Source organism: Miscanthus floridulus, chromosome 2, assembly GCF_019320115.1.
Source record: "Miscanthus floridulus cultivar M001 chromosome 2, ASM1932011v1, whole genome shotgun sequence".
NCBI lineage: Eukaryota > Viridiplantae > Streptophyta > Magnoliopsida > Poales > Poaceae > Miscanthus > Miscanthus floridulus.
In genome coordinates, this window is record NC_089581.1 from 178,055,708 (window position 1) to 178,077,951 (window position 22,244).

Below are 22,244 nucleotides of genomic sequence, written 5' to 3' on the forward strand. Positions count from 1 at the left end.
TTCCACGACCTCGTGGATGACAAGGTTGAAAGTGACGGCTCCAACATCGGCAATGTCGTGGCACCTAGTCACCCTCTATCTCGGGAGTGCGCTATGGCAGACACTCCAGGACAGCCACCGGTGGTAGCGGAGTCCCTACAGACTCACACCCCTCCAGACCCTTGTGCGAAGGCCCTCGCACACACGCAGGCGCACGAGGAGGAGTTACGACAAAAGCGGCAGAACCAGCGGCCACCTGTGCTGGCGCGCTAGGCGCAGCACGCTGCGCCACATGCGCGCAACCCAACGAGCGGCGAGCAGGGTCGCGCCCGTAAGGTCCAGCACAACATCATGGATGGAGGAAACGATCCCCCACAGTTCGCTTAGGCTGGCCAGAACATCGCCGCTGCGGCAATGCTTCTGCGTGGCCTTCCCGAGCCTAACAACCCCCAGGAACAGGCGATCCACCGGAACCTTCGGGTGCTGGTGGAAACTGCCGCCATTCAACTAGCGGAGAGCTCCATGTCGTGACACCGGCTCGTGGCCTCTTTCCCTACAGGCGGAATGGGGGCGCACCAGTCGAATTGCTCCATCCATTCACCACTACAGCCACCGACGCGTGGAACAGAAGGCCACAGCTACGGCCTGACCCAGCGCTCGCTCTACACCGACCACCTATGCGTGAATGCCTCGAGCTGAACCGAGACACTCGCAGCGTCATCAACAATCAGCGTCAAGCCCGGTGTGATGATGACGTCCATCAAGGGGCGGTGAGAGCAGGCGGCACGAGCCCTGGTCAGACCATCGAGGGGAGCGGGGAAACACACCCCAGGCATGGTCGATGACCAGACGATCAGAGTCCTAGCCCGGATGGCCCGGGACCACGGGCCTTTGGCCGTCGCATTCAGAAAGCACCGTTCCCACAGCGCTTCCGACCACCTACCAACGTCGTCAAATACACCGGGGAGACAAATCACAATATATGGCTAGAAGTCTTCCGGCTCGCCTACTGAGCCGGAGGAGTGGATGATGACCACATCATCATTCAATACCTCCCATCTGCGTGGGGGAGCATGTTCGAGCATGACTCGAATTCCTCCCACCTAACAGCATCCGCAACTAGGCGGATCTCAAGAGGATCTTCATTGGAAATTTCCAAGGGACGTATGTCCGCCCTAGGAATTCCTAGGACCTCAAGAGCTGCCAGTAGGAGCCCAACGAGTCTATACGAAATTACATCCGTAGGTTCTCAAAATGATGCAACTCCCTTCCTGATGTCGTTGATGCGGACGTCATCTGTGCGTTCCTCTCTAGGACAACCTATGAGTCTTTGATCCACAAGCTCGACTGTCTGAAGCCCTGTACCACCAGCGACCTGCTCGATGTCGCCACGAACCACGCCTCCGGCGAGGAGGCAGTCGAAGTGGTCTTTAGTGGAGGCTAGGACAAGGGCAAGGCCAAGTGCGAGGACCAAGACGAGGGCCCCCCTCCACGCAAAGGGGCAAATAGAACAAGAGGGATCGGCGACGACCGGCTAACTCCGCTTTGGTAGCCATGACCAATCGCGCGGGCAAGTAGCCCCAGCAGGGCCAGCCCGACCACTTCAACAAGCTCATGGAGAGTCCATGCACCAACCATGGCTACCCCGTCAAGCACCTCTACAAGGACTGCAAACTCCTCAAGCGCTTTCTACGACAGGCTGGTGGACTGAAAGAAGGAAAGGGCAAGGAGGCAGCGGCCAAGAAAGGAGGCGTGGTGGGCAAGGATGGGGACAACTTTCCCGATCTCGAGGAATGCCCCATGATCTTTGAGGGATCTGATGCCATCTACTCCAAGCGCCAGCACAAAGTGCGCTACAGAGAGGCATGCGTCGCCAAAACGGCCGTCCCCTCCTTCCTTAGCTGGTCAGAATCTCCGATCATGTTTGATCATAGGGACCATCCTTCCCACGTAGCTAGGTCAGGTCGCCTCACCAAGGTGCTAATGGACGGAGGCAGCGGCCTCAACATCCTCTACATCGACACTCTCGATGCCATGCATCCTCCAGTCGGAGCTCCGCCCAGTGAGCTCTCCCTTCCACGGTGAAAGGTCCTAATGGATAGAGTGGGGTGAATAGCCTATTAAAAATTTCTACAACAACACTTAGCAAACCGGTTAGACAATTATGAGGCGAAGCAAGTATTGCGCTAGCCTACTAAAATTGCAAGCCACATACCACAATTCTAGTTTCTATTATTTCTAACCACATAATGGCTATGGTACTACACTAAGTTAGTGTGCTATCAAAAGCTAACTAAAGAGCCACACTAACCAAACTAACAAGCTCTCACAACTAGCTATACTAAAGAGCTTGACAACTAGTTTGTGGTAATGTAATGAGAGTGAGCAAGATGATTATACTGCCGTGTCAAGGAAGAAGCCAATCAATCACAAGAATGAATACCAATGAAGACCAATCACCTCGGAATAGTGACCAATGTGCCAAATCTTGAAGGCAAGCATCTCAAGAACTTATGGGACAAGTCCTTGTCCTTCATCTCTTCTCCAAGTGCTTTGAAATCATTAACAAGCACTTGAAGCCTATGGAACATCTCTGGCACACTCTCATCCCCCTTCATCTTGAAGCTTGCAAACTTCCCTTTGAGAATGTATGCCTTTGCACCCTTGACGGCTTGAGTGCCCTCAAATGATTCCTTCAATTTCTTCCATGCATCATGAATTCTCTCAATGTTCTTGATTTGCTCAAATGTTCTCTCATCCAAAGCATCATGGATGACACTAAAAGCAATGTTATTATTTTGGAGTAGTATTTCTTCGGCGGCGATCGGAGCCTCTTCATCATCAATCTCAATCTTGATCTCTACCACCTTCCAAACTTTCCTATTGATTGACTTATATAATTTATCATCTTAGCCTTTCAATAGGGATAGTTTGAGCCATCAAATTAGGGTGGCTTCTTGATGTTGTTGATTTGAGCCATTTTTACACTGAAGATTGTTAAGCCTCAAATCACGGTGACCTCGACTCTGATACCACTTGAAAGGTCCTAATGGCTAGAGGAGGGGTGAATAGCCTATTAAAATTTCTACAACACTTAGCAAACTGGTTAGATAATTATGAGGCGAAGCAAATGTTGCGCTAGCCTATGATGATTGCAAGTCACCTATCATAATTCTAGTTTCTATTGTTTCTAACCACACAATGGCTATGGCACTATACTAAGTTAGTGTGCTCTCAAAAGCTAACTAAAGAGCCACACTACCCAAACTAGCAATCTCTCACAACTAGCTACACTAAAGAGCTTGATAACTAGTTTGCGGTAATGTAAAGAAAGTGAGCAAGATGATTATACCGCCGTGTCGAGGAAGGAGCCAATCAATCACAAGAATGAATACCAATAAAGACCAATCACCTCGGAATCAAATGATGACACAATGATTTTTTACCGAGGTTCACTTGCTTACCGGCAAACTAGTCCTCGTTGTGGCGATTCATCACTTGGAGGTTCACGTTGCCTAAACCAGTATAAACCCTGTGTCATTGAGTGCTAGGCTACATCCGATCACAACGTACAGCAAAACTATAAATATTTACGTGTTGGTCACTTTTCGCACCGACAGAATCAAAGAAAGGGTGAAATGGAAATAGGTGTCCTGGATATCTCTTGACCCTTTGAGCTTGAGAGTTCAAATTAAAGCAGAAGCCAAGGGTTGATTCTAGCTACTTAACTTCATGAGCTTCAACATTGTGCAACTTTAATCGAAAGAGTGAAGCATTGAAGCACAAGTAGGGGGGTGCACGTTTTGTTTCTTTCTGGGTAATTGAATTAATAAAAAAACTTATCAAATTGAGCTAATCTGAATTTCAAAGAAAGAAAAATGGGATGCAAATGAACTGAAGTAGTAACCCAAAAGTACCCATTGGGTACCCAATTGCATCCCTAAACACAAGACATGTTTCTATGCATTGAATGTTGTTGGACATTTGAGATAACTAGGTGTGCACCCTCTACGCATGTTACAGCAAGGGCACATTTGTTTCTCTTGCCCACCATTCCCCAACCTTGCCAATGGGCAAGAAAGAAAATGCTTCTGAAGTATATTCTTCCTTCCCTGGAACCAAAGATACCCTAATCAGTTGTGAAGTTTCCCTTTGGTACTTACAATTTAATAGTACCTATTAGGACATATCAAATAGTTCAGGCCATTGGCCATTCTGTACATAAACTCATATTTCTATCTTAATTGAGAGGCAGAGCTCCTGCCATGTTTTCAAAAAAAAAAAATCATATCAAATGGCTAGTGATATAGCATATATATAGAGATTATACTTGCTATAAGCCCACGAGTAATAAGTTTTACTAAATCTAGTGACATGAAGTGAATAATGTACAACCTTTGATTCAGAATCCAACTTAAAGTTGCTCATCGAAAAGGTTTCCTTTGTTGGTCTTGCAAATTTTGGTGAGCCAACACCTCTATCAACAAACATTGCCCTTTGTTCTTCCAGTGATGGCGCATGCCCTCCAATTGCACTCTGAGCAAAAAATTAGAAAACATCTCTAGATTAATTACATTTAGAACTGCTATATGTATATATATTCATAGGGCTATATACAACAGATGGCAAGAAAGGGTCAGAAATCAGTGTTTCTTCCATCTAAACAAGATGAAAATGCCATGCTGACCACACCAGAGACATAAATCACAGCAAAGTGCATAAGTATAGGCCAAAACTCTTTCAGGCAGAAAATGCTAGCTATTAGATATTCAAGGTGGAGAAATCTAAATGATCAAAATCTTGTCGAGAGATAGATCCATCCATTGTCTGGTGTTGCACCAACAATATGTATGAGAAACTTGAAGAAATTTGATACTATGTGGCTTATATTTCAATAAGTAAAGGGAAGTTGGTAAGTTCATGGCCATAAACCCACGCACTTCAGAACTAGGATTAGTTCTTTATTTCAGAGTGAATTAAATAGCTAAAAGCAAAAGTTAACTGGCTGCATGCTTGAACAAATTATGATGACACTATTGAAGTTATTCTAAGCTCCCAAAATTCTCACATATTTCAGCCAATAGTACATCTACCTTTTCTATAGCGGAACACCTAAATTACCATAGTTGCATGATTTTAAGCTAAGAATTAATCAAACAATGAAACTGAAGTTATACCTTCATAGTGTTAACATAGTGATTCGAGGATGAATCGCCTTTAGTTGAGCTGTGCAAAATGTCCTTTGTGGTATCATTGTTTGAGGAACTCCCAGTTTGCAATAATGAGCGTGGATTTTCAGTCAAGTTAGCTGCATAAACAACACCTGAGCCCATGTTTGGTGTTGGAACTACATACTACTCTAAATCAAGCTCCAAACCAGAAGCGAAGCCATTCTGTTTGAATGAACAAGAGAAAATTGGCAGAATGGAAAAGGAAGCAGCATTTACTTTGATATAGAAACATAGACAACAGCTTTGTGGGAAGAGTGTTCCTTTAAAAGCATGCGTGAGCCCACACTATTCTTGACCAAAATAATTACTTTAGTTCAGTCCTTTATGGTTGGACATATTTTACAATGGCAGTTCTATCTGTACCTAAGAAATATTGTGGTTTCTCACTTTCAATGGTGACAAGTTAGTATAGTACGTTTTTAAATGCTTGCAACTCTTCTTGAGGTAAAAGAGTCATCATCAAGTTTTAATGCATTATGCAAAGATCCCCAATTGTCACAAATCCTCGTTACAGTTCGAAACGGGCCATTAAACATCTTGACATTTTCCCAAAAGATGGGCGTACATACACTCATACTCTTCATAGTGATATGTTTTGTAATTCAACAATATTTTTGCTAAAATATTTACAGTCCTACTCACATATCTCCAGTAAGTTCATCATGTCAATATCAACTAATAGTAGAAACAACAACACTTAGAATAAAGAGAGAATTATCTATTTGGCACTGAAACAAATCAGTCTTTCTCATTTAGCATTAAAATTTTTTAACTTTCTTATCTGGCATCAAGTTGAAATTTCGTTTCTTAGATGGCACTACCGTCCATTTAGGCCACTAACGGTGTCAAGTGGCTGGCAAAATGACATAAAAGCCCTTGTTTCAGTAGAAGCATGTGGTGCCAAATAGGAAAAAAAAATGGACGCAATGTCAAATAAGAAAATAATAAATACCACAAATATATTTGCGAACTAAAAAATGGGATTTTGATAATCTAAGACTGCAAATAAATAATGCACACACTGATACAACTGACATTGACACTAAAATTTCTTATGTAAATTAAAGAGGTTAGCAATGACAGTTTACTAACTTACGTAAAATAAAGAGTTTAATTAGAGTAGCACATCTCAGGATACTGTACCATCTAACCATATACAGTATCTTGGTGGATTGAATAGATAGTTATGAAAAAATATTGTTCGAGCACTCGGCACTCCCCTGCCAAGAAAATATAGGGCAGTTACACCAACATCTATCTAAAAAAAAGAAAAGGCTAATACTGACTGCACAAAAGACGAGAAGGACACTAAAATCATCGGGAGCGGAGGGATGCCTGCGGACGGAAGGGGCAACCCGTGATCAGCGCCTGCGCGGGGTGTGGCAAAGGTCGAGCTGGCACGCACGCAGCCGGCAGAGCGAGGCGTGCTGGCCGGAGGGGCCGCGCGCCCGCACTGCCTCCGCCACGCCGCGGGCTGCCAGAGCGCCGGCCCGCAAGCCCACCCCGCCGCCGCAACCACGCCGTGGCCAGGCTCCGCCGGGTGAGGCCGCCCCGCTGAGGGCGCGCGTAGCTGGTGTTGGGCGGCGGCGGCGGCGAGCTCCATCATCCTCTCCTCCCCTTCTATCGATCTAGGATTTGTTTTTTTTTGTTTGTTTGTTTTACGGAGAAAAGTCGCGGGATACAGCCGCTCGGCGAGTCGAGAGAGAAAATTGTGTGTGCGAGTACAAAGGGGTATTTTGGTCCTACTGAGAAAAAACTGACATGGTCAAAACAGTTAACTAACGGATAAATGGTTAAAATAGACAGTAGTGCCATTTAGGAAAGAAAATTTCAACTTAGTGTCAGATACAAAAGTTCGAATTTTTTAGTGCCAAATAAGAAAGATTGATTTGTTTCAGTGCCATATAGATACCTCTCTCTACAATAAATGTGTTCTCCTAGGGCCCAAAGAATTGTCAAGTCCCACAACCAAGTAGAAAAATGTGCCAAGTTGTCTGCATCTACAACAGCACTCTCGAAAGTAGCAGACTGTTAAGTGTCGGCCATTGCATGGGAACCATTTAGACTGTGGCCAGTGACACTAGTCAAATAGTTGTTTTTATAACCAATCTTGCAACTTTTAAATTTCTATGCATATAACTGATCTATGCGCGTCCAAATATAAAATGAAAACAGTGAAACAGACCTTTGCCCCGTTCACTTGGCTGATAAGCCATGACAGAAAGTACTTTTGGCTGATTTGTTGTGAGAGAAAAATATTGTTCGTTGGCTGAAAAAGTACGGCTTATAAGCCTTCTAACCCAGGGTTGATAGTGACATCATGGGTCCCTCGCACCCTTGAAGGCTGAAAATACTCCTGATGAGCCCTCCAACTAGCCGCCAGGTCAAATGGGGATAACATTTTTGTCTCAACCTGAACCTTGCACTCAAGTACCTCCTTCCCTTCATTGAGTTTAAACACCGCAGTCCTCATTTCAAATTCATTGCTCTGGCAACCCAGTGGTCGGTTAGGTCCCTCCTCAATAATGTACTGAGAACTATCATCTTTTCACTTCAAAACAAACTTGAAATCCAGCGATTCTAGTAAAAACACAGAACTACTTAGAATGCTAACAACTGAAACGAAATCCGACTGAACATGTAAGAAAAATCCGCAGCGGCAATTGACAAATCACTAATTTTCATTTTTAAAGCACAACTTCACACACTACATTGTTTCCCTCACACACAAGAATTCATTCATTCCCAATTAGAAGTAGCACAGCCCAATTACTGAAATATCAGTGCATGCGCATCCCAACGGCATAGCACGGATTGCGCTCGTCCTATCCCAAACCTCGCTATGGAGGGACCAAGGACCTCTGCGGCCTAGCGAAGTTATCAAACTCCAGGATTGAATCAACCGACTTACCGTGCTGCGAAGGCACGACGCAGCTGAACTCCCACACGGCGGTGGCCGTGCCCGCTCCAACGGCAGCTGCGTGGGAAAAAAAAACCGAAACGAGTCAAAAATCCGCTCCGCGCACACATCACGCGGGCTAGAGGCGATCCGGAGCTTACGGCCTTGCAGGGGTCCCACGAGCCAGCCACGGGGTGGGAGCCGAAGAGGGGGGGGGGGGGGGGGGGGGGGGGGGGGGGGGGGGGGGGGGGGGGGGGTGGGGGTGGGGGGGCGACGTCGAGCTCCGGGAGGCGCGGGCTCTCTAACTTGACGGAGACGAAGAGCTGGTCGGAGATTCCGCAGGAGCTCGCCATCGCCGGCGAGTTCGGAGCGAAGCCTTTCTCGTGACTTGGAAGGTGCCGGAAGGAAGCGCCGATGTCGTGGGCTCGCCGATTCGGAGTGGGGCCGACACGGGAGCGCGATGGGTGTTACAGTACAGAGGATATACTTCCAGTGACACAGCAAGCGGGGCCAGGAACATAGCTTGGCCCACCAGATACGGTGATAACGACAGTAACACAAGCCTGAACTGAAGCTGGGAAAGTGGGAATTTGGTGCGCGACGGTGACGGTGCGGGAGCGTCTCGCTGCCTCGTGGGCCCAGGTGAGGTGGCGAGCCGTCCCCGATCCCGTCTCCACGGAGTCTAGGGCCTGCGACGAAGGAATTTCGCAGCAATCACATAAATATCATAGGAATCAGCTCAATTTCACAGGAAAAACATAGAAATGAGAAAAAAAAATCCCGCATTCCAAACCGGCCCTTAGTGGGAAAAATGGGAAAACCTGCGGGGAAGTAAACGACGGCGACCGGCGGCGGCGCGTCGCCGCGGCGAAATGACGTCAGTTAGGACCCTGATCGACCAGTTATCTCTGCAGCGAATTCACCCACGAAGGGCAGCGCCTACGTGACCCAGGTACTTGTGGGATAATTTCATGATAGGATATGTCTTGCCCTCGTTCCTGTGTGAGTGATTTAGAAACCGATTCTGCATTTCTATGCCTGCTTTTGTCATGCTTCGCGCATTTGTTTGGATGATTCTATGATCGACCAGGACCCAAATGATCTCAACTCTCAAGGGAGTCCTATGTTGGTGGATTGGTTGTTTGTAGATGGTACAGAAGAAGCAAATAAGTAGGTGTGTGCTTGTATGTACTATTCGCATAGAAATTTTCAGACCCTCAACTTGTACCAAGAGATCAGCAACCGATGCCAGATAAATTAAGCTTTATAAAATGCAGCGTTATCCTCAAGATTTGGTGTAGTCCCCTTGGAGCCAACCTCGGCAAAACTTAATAATCTATGTGTCATAATAATCTATGTGTGATCTCAACTTTTATTTGGACGCACTTGAATTCTGATCACTCTGACTTCCTTGCATAAGTTTTTAGTTCTTGAAATGCTTTTCTGCATCCTTCGTCAAAGCCACCAGCAAGCTGCAAATTTGTTTTGGTGTAATCAGTTACTTAGTTTATGCAAATGTCATTGCGAAGTAATTTGTTGTTCGGAACAAGTTACCTGATGTATGCGGAAGGCGAAGCGGACACCTTGCAGAAGTAGCTCCTCGTCATTCGCAAATGGATCTGACTTCAGTGTGTTCACAATGCGGTTCATGTACTCTTTTGCAAGCTTCAAGGAAGCCTTCTTTAGCTGTTTAATGTAGGATGGGCATGCACTCTATTATTATATTTGGACTCCATACTTTGTGACAAAGTGCCTCTTCTTTATTGTGACTTGTGACAGAACATACTGTGAAAGGAGTTCAGGAATACATACTTGGCTTATGACTACAGAGTCGAGCATCCATTCCCATGGTATCTTAAGATCCTTATATCTTCCGCTTGCACTATCCCTTACTCGTTCAGTGTTATGAATACCTTGTTCAATTCTACAACAAGGGAAAGTACAATTAGGTGAATGTTGATGTATTGATTTAGTACCATTCCGTATAATTTAAAAGAAGCAGGTGTTCAACAATTTTTGTTCTGTTAAATACATTTCAGTCATTTACTCACTTATCCTGCAGAGCTTGCATGCGCTTGAGAGCCATAGGTGTAGCTACTCTCCTGTCATCATGAAAGGATGATGCTTCTGATTCTAGGTTCTTCAGATCTCGGTAGTTGAATGCTGCTTCTCTCATAGCATCTGCTTTCTTCTCGGGCCAGTTAGGGAAGTGTTTGAGCACTGCTCTTTCATCCACAAGGTATGACAATTCCCCATCAAGCCACTTCACAAACTCTTCAACATCAGCTATCTCTTTGTATGCTGCATTTTGAACTTCACTTGCGAGGAAGTTCACAAAGTTGCCTTGATTTTCTACGTCTGATTTAATCTGTTGAAATGGAAAATATAAGGGGGTGTTTTAGACTTAGTTCTGAGAAGAGTTTGATAGGGGAAATAACTGACACTCCGAACAGTCACAAATAAACCATGGTTTGGGCATTGACATGGTACCCTGTAAACAGCTTTGACCATTACTTTCTATTCCTTGTCATGTTATGAAACCCAGTAAAACTAAGTATTGTGAAAATACTTTCTATAAAACATGCACACATATATATAATCCAGATATTTAATTAAGACACATAGCAAAGGTTTTGCTGCACACATTTCCAAATGTTCTTTTTTAGTAAGGGGGGCATATGGAGAATATTAAAGCATGGCTTAAGTTCTACACCATTTGTACAAACCATGATCCACCATTACAATTTTGCTAGTAGTGGTAAAACTAAAGAGTTGTCAACTCTAGAGTAACATCACGAAAGTTTTCTTTATTGTTGTTAGGATTCTTTTTTAAAAATCAAAGACATAATGTACATATATATGGTTTATGTAGTGAAGTGTTAACTTAAAAAGTCTCTGAAAACTATATATTAGCTGCCAACTGCCAAGATGGACAAGGCAGGGGTATCAGTAGTCTATCTCTGAATCAACAGCTAAACTGGTTGTAGGCAAGCCTCTATCCACGGGGACCTCATTCAGAAACAAACCAAATGTTGGCTGCTCTCAAAGTAACACAGGATGGACAGAGAATATGTGATATATTCTGATGAGCAAGCTTTGAACAATGAGGGAGCATGTTATACAAGAAACAAATTTCCCTTTGGATATCATTAATTTATTGGTGACGATCCTTCTCCGATGTCTGTAATCCAATAAAGAACTGCTAGCTAATGCCTTGGAAAAAATATTGTCCCAACCATTTATTGAAAGTGTTTATTAAAATAAAAAGAATTAAAGGGCAGAAGGAATCAGCAGATAAGTAGAACAATACGTTACACATCAATATGCTTGAACTTGATAGAAAAAAAATGTACTTACAGCTAAAACATAAGCTGATCTGTTCTCAATCTCCCCAATCATCTCTCTGCTGTTCGTTGCTGCTGGAATTCCTACGGGTCCAGACTTTGCATCATTTTTGCCTTCACGCCGCACTAACGACCGGTACAACTCGACTACCTCTGGTACCCTTTGTATCTCCTTTGTGCTCCTCTGCAACTTGGAAGGTAGTGGAGGTGGTGGTGGAGGAGGAGGAGGAGGGGTCATGCATCCTTCCTTTCTCATAGTTGTGTTTGGTTGGGTGCATGTCGGATTGGGCGGTGGATTTGGAACCCTTGGCGCCCTTGATCTCACTAGGTTTACCCTGGAGAATTGCTGCCTGCTGTGATACAATGAGCTGTTGAGATCTACAGCTTCCTTAGCACCATCATTGCTCTGGACAAACTGCTTTTCCTTGGAGTAGCTGATGCTGGTTGCATAATTCTCCAGCTTCTTCCATAGCATCCTCTTATCAGTATCCTGGCCTTCGAGAGAGGAGATCTGACCTTTTAATCGGCTCACTTGGTGTCTCAATTGCTTGTTCTCCTCTTCGAGAGCGCGATTCCTTTCGACCAGACCATGGAGCTTGCTTCTTAGAAGCGTAACACATGCATCACCCTCCCTCATCATCTCTTTCTCATCAGAGGAGATGAGGTTACAGTATGGTGGTATCGGTTCCTCACTCATATAGTGGTAGCATTAAAGGTGATGTTTTGTAAGTGAGATGCCATATCATTGTTTGAGCCTTGGCTAGAGAAACTTACAAATGTGCAAGCAAGAATGGGTGAAGCATTGAGTTTGGTGGGAGCTGTTGCTGGGCTAATTACTTGCCCTTATTAAAGTGATTGCTATGGGGTAGCTGACTTGTCTGTGAAACTTCCCTAAAGTAAAATGCAGCCAATACTTGCATTGTTTTCTCATTTTTCCTGTGTGCCAGTTCGATCATCTGAATCGAACCACCCCTGTTTTATTCTTGGATTCAAGTTGAATTTATGTTACTCCCTCCGTCCACAAAAGAATGCAATTCTCACATATCGAGAAGTCAAACAGTTTCAACTTTGTCTAAAATTATTTTTAAAAGTACTAACACTCTTGAGACAAAATAAGTACCATTAGATTAGTTATAGAATATATTTTTATAATAAATTTATTTGGAGACATAAATGATAATACTATTTACTATAAACTTGGTCAAAGTTGAGCTAGTTTGACTGGCACGTTTCCCATAATTATATTCTTTTGTGGACGGAGGGAGTATTTTAGCAGGTGCTTTGAGATTTTAGCTTTAGCTGTTGAATCGTTATTCTGTTCTGGCAAAGAGGAAAACTAGTATGGTGTCTCCTTTTTCTCTCTTGTTTTCATTGTTTTTTAGTCTCTATCATTTCTCAGAGATTATGTTGCTTTCTTGATTCCAATTTTTTATTAATTCTGACTGCAAACCTTGATTTTAAGCTTACTTCTGTCTCAAGTTGTGTAAAAGGAGTTCAGATAGAGCTCCTTTACCAGCCAGAGGGAGGAACACCTTTTGCTAATAACAGGCAAGTAAAAGTTTTAAATCATAGGAAGAAAAAGAAATAATGGGAAAGCCGACCAAAACAGAGAATAAAAGGGTTAAATTATGTGTGTTTACTTCTTGAACACATGAAGATGCTACATTCTTTCAGATTGTTGGTTTCAGTTCACGTGTTGTAGAAGTAATGTCTATAATTTCTGGACTATAGTTATCGCAGTTCCAGCAAACCTTGCTGAAACAATCGTTCTGATCTCTGAAAATTCATTGCTTTGAGGGGGGAATCTGAAGATTCAAATAGAGCTTTTCATTTGGTATTGGAAGAAACAACCCATGTCACTGTCAATCTGTTTATGGGGGGAAATGGCAACATGGATTGGTGTCCCTACATATTAAGGTTCTGAAACTGTTGCCAGAGGTGGCAACACGGAAAGAAGTACAGCGTAAACAGAGCTGACAGCAAGAAGTTTCGCTCTGTAACATGGTGCAGAGGTTCCAGTTTATAGCAAGAAGTTCCCTGATGTATAGGGAATCGTTGACATAGTGATGGATGGAGTTCATTGATTTCATTGTCTCGGGTTTCAGATTTAGATCGCATATACATGACACCCAGGAGAAGCAACTGAGTAGTAAGCATTTACGAAGTTCCACATGTTTCCACCATTTTTTTCCTTCGGAATTAATTGACAAAATTGCCAGATATTTGATGTATTATGCATGAACCAGTATGGGGAGCTCCTGAACGCATATCTAACACTGCGACTAAAGATGTATCAGCAGTGTCACACGCTCACACATAAATGTGAGGAGCTGTACCAGTGAGTGATCATTGCAAATTTGCAATCATTTCGGTCCAATCTATATTAAAATCCCACAGGATGAGTTGCCGAGGATACACGTCGCTTCCTTGAGTTTGAGCTGTGAGTCTGTGACTGTGAGAATCCACCGCAAGAACTGTTGCAGCTTTGAGATTCCGACAAACATGCCTATTTACACACGCTGGTTAACAATTCATCTGAAGCCAACAGTTAATAATGACCGACACATCTCGAGGTGCTCCGCACGCGCTGATGGAGGATATTCATATTCATAAATAATCTGTACTAGTTTGATTCAGGCACAGAAGCTGCCAAGCATCCGTACATCGTGACACCACTTTTCTTCCCTGAGGAAACGTTTCACCGGAACATTATTGCGTCAGTGAAGGCAACCTCATACTTGCCACGGTGAAAGCGAGTTTTACTCCGGCCATCCCTTGGCGTTGCTGCGCTGCACGCGGGACAGGACGGCTACCCGTGTAGAAATCCGGGCGGCGTGCGCGTCGTCATCAACCTTTTTTTTCTTTTCTGGTGTGAAACTTTTGGGCGGTGCTTGATCCGACGTTCGCCATGGAATTTCGTTGTCAGTGGTACACAAGATGGAGCCGATTTCTTCGCCAAAGCTGACGAAGCATTTGTTGAAATAAAGGCAGTATACCACGCCGACTTCGTTCGGTGAGACGGTGAGTGATCCCATCACGCGGCTTAGATCGCAAGTAGCATCCGATTTAGACCAGGGACCAGAGAACAGTTTCAGTGTTCCACCCTGAGTCTACCGAGCTGTTTGTTATGTTTCCCACAGGATAGCCAGCATGTCGTTTGGCTGTGACTTGTCGTAAACGATCGTAAATTTTTAGTCGGAACAGTATTTTTCTCTCACACAAATCAGTCAACAGTACTTCTTCACGAACTAGCAACGATACGAACCAGCCAACTGGCTTTGGTAGCAAGATAGGGGGCGCTATCGTAGGACAGTAGAAATAAACTAGAAACAGCTTGTTGGAGCCACTTGCTTCATCAGCACTTCAACAAACAGCAGTGCTGAATGTTAAATGGAGCCTATACCGGCGTAGCCGGGGCTCCGAAGAAAGAGAAACCCATGTACATTTTTGCTGGACCCAAGCAATACCTATTCCTCCTGGTTCGGCGCCTAACTTGGCGTTCTTCGGTTCCAAGTCAATGTTTTCCATCCAGTGGTTTGCCCGCCTTTTCCACTCTACAAATTCCCCTTCAGGTTGGATACGTGTGTATTCATCTTAATCTATGTGTGTTGAAGTGGATTGGAGTGGAATTAAATTAAATTACATTCCATTTCACTCAAACATATGTGGATTGAGATTGATACAAACATTGGTTAGATGCGTATGTATTCATCTTAATCCATGTGTGTTGAAGTTAATTGGAGTGGAATTGAACTAAATTTTATTTCATTCTACTTCAACGCATGTAGATTGAGAGGCCTCAGTCATCAGAGAATCGATTGTGTTGTGTTGCCAACATTCGCGCTGGCCGCAGAGTCTCAGTCAGCTAGTACTACGAACTGGTGCCTTGGCCCTTGTGGACATCAATACTTCAATAGTGTGTTTGAACGACGATTGAGAAGCCTTACCAGTCTAGTGAAGAATTGAAGACTGCCAATGGCCAAATGAAACTACAACTTGAGAGGATCTGAGAGGCGTGCTGAGCAGCAGCAAGTGGGTGTGTTTGTACGCAGGTCTAACTGGAGTTTGGTGTTGCTGGTAGTCTTAATGGAACAGAGGCAGGTTTGGTGGCCTCCGCTGGTCCTGACGACAACAAAAGTTGGGGGCGATGCCGCCGTCCATCGCGCTCATCCAACAGGACAGGACCGGTCGTCCACGGAGCTTAGCCCACACGCGCGGCCGACATGGGAAGACAGCGACCCCGAGCAGGCGGTCGCTGTTGCGTCGCGTCCTCCTCGCCGCCACGGTCAGTCAGTGATCAGTGTGGCGTGGCCATTGCCCACCGACACCCTTTCCCTGTGTGCTCGATGCCTATCCGTCCGTCGATCGTCTCGGGTTCAGCCGTTGGCACGAAATGCTTTGGGTTTGGGCCGTCAGAAGCGGCAGCGGAGGGCTTCGGCCGTTTCCCCTGGGTTTCCCTTTCATCGCGCGGCCTGTCAGTTTGCCAAAAGTTTTTTTTTTTTTTTTTTTGCCAAGTTTCAGTTACTTCAATTTCGTTTCCAGCTTGAACAGAACAGCTAGCTGAGTAAGCGGAATGACCAGACCAGACTGTGACTCTCCCGGCCTTCCACAGCTGATAACACAGTCTGTCTAAAATGTGTCCATGGTGCTCTACTGCTCTGTGGTGCTAACTGCTAAGTGCTAACATCACATCATGGGCATGGCACAGTATATATGTAGATTGATCCTTATCTTTCCAGGCCAGTTTCCCAGAGGCTCAGAAGGACAGGTTGCCTCTCTATCCTTTTATATAATTATCCTTTGCTTCATCTTTTTTTTGAAAAAAAAACTTTGCTTCATCTCTGCTCCTAAACCTGGATGACGCTTTCCCTCCTTTTGAACTCTCCTGTGAAGCTTTTCTGAAACTAATACATAATCATTTGTTTAGGTCTAACATTTTGGGGGTGGATTCAGTTAGTGTTTGCAGGACTGGTTCATCGAGGGAATTTCTTCACCAACGACTTCTATGCTGCCTGTGAATGGTGATGTGGCCCGTGGCCGTATCAAACTCTTCACAGCAGGCTGATCTAGCAGCCACCATGAATAAGAGCAACAATCCTCGGTGTAATTTCACATTTGTCCGCAAACAGAGAAGCAATTTTTTGTATTTATGTCTCCTGTTCTGCAGCTTGAATTGTTCTGATTAGCATCAACTGCAGTTGCTTGATTCTAGCATTGTATATGATATCTTTTCCGCGTTAAGGATTCATGTCGTCTGTTAGATTGTGCATGGCCTTAACGGCCGAGCGCGACGTCAGGTGGTTAGGGAGTTCGTAGCCCAGGTGGCCTTGACTGGGTGTTCGCAGGTTTCCTGCAGCTGAGGTCGCCTCAAAGTTTGCTGTAATCCTCAGCTTCTTTCGGTTCTCTTTTCTTTTTTGTGTTTTTGTCATCCTCCTCTTTGGTAACCTAGGCACAGTCGTGAAAAAAATATGATATCTTTTATAACTTTTGCAATTTTTATGTTTGCAAAGGTTTGCAGAATTTGGGAGAACATCTTAGCTCAATGCTGCTAGGCTTACCAACCTAATGGACTGGGATGTTCACTCCCATTGTCTGCTTAACAGACTGTAGAAGACTTCCTTTATTTATAGGGATACTTGATGTGCTACAAATTAAATTAAAAAAGTTATCTTTCATTTCTCCCAAAGAGATTAGAAGAGTGTAATTCACAAAGCTAGAACTACTATAAATTAATCTATTTAATAGGATACTTTGGTCTTGTTAGAGTGAAAGGAAGACAAAACCAGTCAAGCTCCCAAAGACGCTAAGAATCATGACGGCAAGGGCCAGTACCAACCAGGAGACCTATGCTGAGATCCTGGACACGACAAGAGTTAGAATCAAGAATAACACGAGAATCATAATCAGTGAGTTGGCCAGCAAAAATAAGTTGCATGGTCAATTTAGGAACATAAGAAACACTGGGAACATGAAAAAAGAGGATGAAAGAGTGTCACGACCAACAACCGAAAGAGGTGAGCCATCAACAATTTGAACAGTGAGCAGAATAGGAGGGCAAATGGAAGAAAGACGAGTACGATTAGGTGTCATATGAAAAGAAGCACCCGAGTCAAAAATCAGTGGCAAGACACCTGAAGTGGATGGTGGTCCCTCAATAGAAGACTGAGAAGTAACAGTAGAGTGTAGAGGCAGGAGTGACAGGACCAACAGCTCCAGTAGAACCAGCAGCTCTCGTAGGTACACAGGTAGCAGGACGACGAAGCAACATGAGTATCTCCTGTGTATCAGTATGTTGAGAGCCACCAGTACTCTGAGAGACACCACCAGTAGCACACTACTAGGACCCTGTGAGGGACGCCCACCTCGGCGAGACTGAGTCTGCTGCCTCTTCTTCTTGTAACAACCATCTGAACTGCGAGTCCCAAAGCCAGAAGCCACTGAAGAAGGCACTTTGGGAGAGAAACCAAGAATTCCTGAGGATGCAGACTGAGCAGCCAGAACTAAATAGGAGATTGACTGAAGCAAACCAGCTGAATGAAGTCAAGTCTCCTCATCACGAACAGCAGCAAGAGCCTCCATCAGAGACACATATGGTTCACGAGCAAGTAACTGAGCATAAAAAGACTCCAAGTTAGCACGAATACGAGTCAGGAAGTCATAGGTGCCACGGAGCTCAAGGTGGCTTTGTTGCTTCCTGCAAGAATCACAACTGGCCGGAGACAACAGAGAGCCAAGAGTGTCAAGCTCACGCCATACTGTCGAAAGAAACCATCAAATGAACTGTCACCCTGCTGTAAGAACTACTCTTGATGTAAGGCGGCAATATAGGTGGACTGGCCCGATGGCTCATAGTGCTAACAAAGAAAGGCCGACATTTGAGAAGCATGATCAAGTTAAACAACATATGCAGCCAGACGCTCATCCATACTAGCAACTAGAACAGCCCTAGCACGGGCTTCCTCATCCAACCATGTCTGATAGCTTGAAAATAAGACATATAGGAGGCCAGATCGTCATCATAAGAGCAACTCGAAGAGATTATGTAAAATTAGATTCCTAAATCCAAGATTTAGCCATTTGCTAAAATAAAACACCCTCTAAAAAATTAGAGTAATCCAACAGCCTTTCTAAATTTTCCATTCTCTATTTTTGACACACACCAAGAACAGTGGTAGCAGCAGCCGACCGAAAGCCGGATTTCGCTTTGTACGTGATGCCGGTCCTGCATGCGTCGATCTAGATGCGAAAGCTGTTGGTCATGTACTTATTCGCCGTCGTTGGGTGCGAGCCACAGCCACTTGCACACGGCGTGGATGTATGCGTCGATCACTACACCACAATCTTTAAATAGTGACTGATTTGGAGTTGCTAAAAGGGGTGTACAGCGATGGACAATCAGCTGCTAAAGATTATAGCAACGGACCCCTGCATTTGCTAATGAAGCCGTCGTTATATGTATACAGCGACGGACGTCATCTTTAGCAACGAACAGTTTGACGGTCCAACTTTTAGTGACCGATAACATGTTAGAGCTTTTAGCGACCAACAGTTCACCGCAATAAAAACTTTTGGCAACTAACAATTCATCGAGCTCAATTAAATAGGTAAAAAAATTAAAACAGATATATTTAAAACAGTGTAAATTAGACCAAACATTCATGACCAATACAATATTCAAATTACATTGTACAAATTTTGAATGACACACACAAATGATCACATTAGACATACTCATTCAATTGTCAAACTCAAGTACATATGCAATCATGTCACTTAAAATCAAGCTATACTTGTCTCAAGATACATATATATACAACTGATGAACAAAAACAAACTAGCACTTGCTATCCATGGAAGCCATTAAAAATTAGGTAAAAGCTCAAAATACACAACCATCAGTACTTAGTTGGGTTCATGTCCACCTCTGAGAAGATCTTGCAACACCTTGAGAAGATTTGCATCTAAGAAGATTTTTCAACACTTTGAAAATATCGCCTCCGAGAAGTTCCAAGAACACTTTGAGAAGATCTTGATTGCCTACAACAAACCTGCATAAGGTACAAGATTATCGAGTGGAACTGCACTAGCAATCTTTGTGTTTACAAAAAACCGTTCTTGTGTAGAATTGGACTCTTTGAATATGTCCATTGTCCAATACAACTAGGAAAAAACATTTTCAGAGAAACAAGCTTAATGCACAACTCATCAATTTGGCAATCCGTAGTTTTAGTTGACAATAGTTGTTTGTGTTTTAGTTTCAGCATTTCAGACTTCACTACTTGAGTTGACTGTTTCTCAGACATTTCAGTGTTTCAATTCAATGACAATCTCAAAGCAGACAACAAAGATAATGACTCAACAAGACAAGCTAATAAGCTATCCTTTGTCTAATCTACACATCCAGTACATGTAAATCTATATGTCCGAAAGAAACTAAAATTTGCATATTAGCACAGAAAGCAGTAATTTACACATAATGACAGGAACATACTACAGATCTCAAAATAAATGACCACCAAGCCCTTATGTTTTAACTAACACTCTAGATGCATGGTATGATTCAGATAGGTTAGATACTGTTTAAGGAAGAGCCTGTAGTGCCATTATCAATGTATAGTAGCCATAAAATTAACCAAAAGTACTATGCAAATACAGATAAAGAAATGGCATTCCACTATATTGTTACAGTCATCAGATTGCCATATCATGATGGAAACTATGTACTTCCGAAAGAAATGACATGTGATGGATCGAGTGGAGAAATTATCATAATCTAGTATATGCAGTGTGATATCAACAGGCAAAGTTCCGCGCTTCGCCGCGGGATGGATTTTGTCTGGCTGGCACGCACATGGATCCTTCTTAAGAGTACAGAGTAGGTTGGCGTGTAACACATAGGTATGGTCATAAAAAAATAAAAAACACATACATAGAGCCAAGGATGTTGTGATCGAACATACCCACATTGGCAGCCTACACTATATAATACATACGTAATAATAGAAAATAAACTCATATGTAATTAACAATAGCACATACATAAATAGATACGTATATAGGAAGCTCAGGAATATGACATTAACTGAGGTATGCACTGCAGGCCTAAAGGTAAGTTCAATTGATGATCAAAGTCCCTACCCCGTCCTTGTCGATCTTGAAGTATCAAACAAATTTATACAATGTCTGGTCTTCCTTTTATTTATTGAACTGCATCTAAAACCCCATCAGCATCTTGTGTCATTCCTTCAATTGTTCCTGAAATTAAGCATTCAAAATTTATATATAAGAACCTAATGTAAGCATATCAACAGAAACAGACACTGTGAGGCAAAAAAAGCCTAACAATAATTGAATCATTTTTTGCATCTTTTCATCTCAGGTCTGGTTGTGAATGGCTAATTGGAAAAGAAAAACACAAGAATTCCCAAGTGCACTGAATTGCTGGCTGTAGATATGATGAATCTTCACAGCACCCAAACTGGAGAATGCATGGATAGTCATGATAGCATACACTAAACTTGACAGTGCGGCTATCTAAAATTGATATGAATCGTCACAACAACCAAATTAGAGAATCAATGAATACCCATGATGGCATACACCAAACCTGACAATGTAGCTATATAAAATGATAACGTTGTAGCTATACATTTAATTGGAAAAAAAGGTTTGAGCTGTAAGAACAAAGCATGATATTGAAAGTTGATGCTTACACAATCATGAAGCTATTGAACTCTTCTTTGAAGATGATGCAAAGCTAGTAAGAAAAAATAGGATCTTATACAGTGACTGGTCTGTAGATGGTTGTAAAAGTGTATGGAGATAACTTACCTTTTTGGTTCCTATGACGTAGCAAATGCAGTAGTCATATGTTTTCACTAATGCCTAATAATCAAAGTTCTCACTGTAGTTCCGACTGAAATGCAAGGAAACAGTTAGATCCGTTTCAAATAAACTGAAAAATCCTCGGATTCACTAATGCCTAATAATCAAAGTTGTCACTATAGTTCCTGCAAGTCGATTTTTATTCACTAAATCAAACCAAAAGCATTACACCTACTAATTTCCACCCCTACAAATCCTGAGAGAGCAGCATTACACATACTAATTTCCACCACTACTATCCAGATCTGACATTGAGAGAGAGCCGCAGTACCTCGCGTCCACAGGAAGGGCTCCAACAACGTGCGGCCGTGAAACCCAAGATGCACTGGCGTCGTGGAGGCAGCTTCGCCCTGCTTGCTGGAGTGGATGTTGCAGGAGGCTATCGGCGTCGCAGACTCGCAGAAAAGGTGGGCAGTGACGTGGACTCGCGTAGAGGCGGTCGGTGGCGTGGACGCGCGGGAGGCGGCCGGCGGTGCGAGACGTGGGTGGTGGCGGCAAGGCGGACGTTCAGGCCCGAGCAGTCGATGGGGAAGGGCGGTCGGGCGGCGGGGCAGTCGTCCAAGACCGGGCAGCCGACAGGGGCGAGCAGCCGGGAGGGTGGGCATCAGTCTTGGTGAGGGAGGGCGGCTGGGCGAGCGTCGGTCTTGTGCAGAGGCGGCACGTGTGGAGGGGCAGTGAGAGCAAGGAGAAAGAGCGGCTTTATGTATTTGGTCTCGGTGAGATCGGCTAGGGTTTATACATGACTTTTGGGCTAAAATTTTCGTGGAAGCGGGCTAAAAACATCACACTAGTAGATATTGTTATTTAGCGATGGATGATCCGACTTAGTTACTCGTATATAGCGACTGTGATGATGAGTGGCATCTTACCTTGGACGTCGAGGCATTTGATCCATACATTACCACT

General features: G+C 43.9%; 1 protein-coding gene and 1 pseudogene across 1 annotated transcript; both read right to left on the bottom strand.

Moving 5' to 3' along the window:
* The window catches only part of LOC136535870 (6-phosphofructo-2-kinase/fructose-2,6-bisphosphatase-like), a 55,326-nt pseudogene extending 46,182 nt beyond the window's left edge, over window positions 1-9,144 (bottom strand).
* Window positions 9,145-9,291: 147 nt separating this feature from the next.
* Window positions 9,292-12,254, bottom strand: LOC136535871 (INCREASED PETAL GROWTH ANISOTROPY 1-like protein 1). Its single transcript, XM_066528305.1, has 5 exons — window positions 11,467-12,254; window positions 10,161-10,477; window positions 9,922-10,033; window positions 9,664-9,795; window positions 9,292-9,581 (listed from the first exon to the last, which is right to left on the bottom strand). The coding sequence occupies exons 1-5, from the start codon at window positions 12,148-12,150 to the stop codon at window positions 9,507-9,509; spliced, it is 1,320 nt and encodes a 439-aa protein (XP_066384402.1). The 5' UTR covers window positions 12,151-12,254; the 3' UTR covers window positions 9,292-9,506.
* Window positions 12,255-22,244: the final 9,990 nt, after the last annotated feature.

Bases quoted from the DNA above. Each gene is read 5' to 3' on its own strand.
- LOC136535871 (XM_066528305.1), bottom strand. From the start codon at position 12,150: ATGAGTGAGGAACCGATACCACCATACTGTAACCTCATCTCCTCTGAT. The intron at 10,478-11,466 runs GTAAGTACATTT...CCATTTCAACAG, and splicing joins GATCAGCTTATGTTTTAGCT to ATTAAATCAGACGTAGAAAA. The intron at 9,582-9,663 runs GTAACTTGTTCC...ACAAATTTGCAG, and splicing joins TCGCCTTCCGCATACATCAG to CTTGCTGGTGGCTTTGACGA.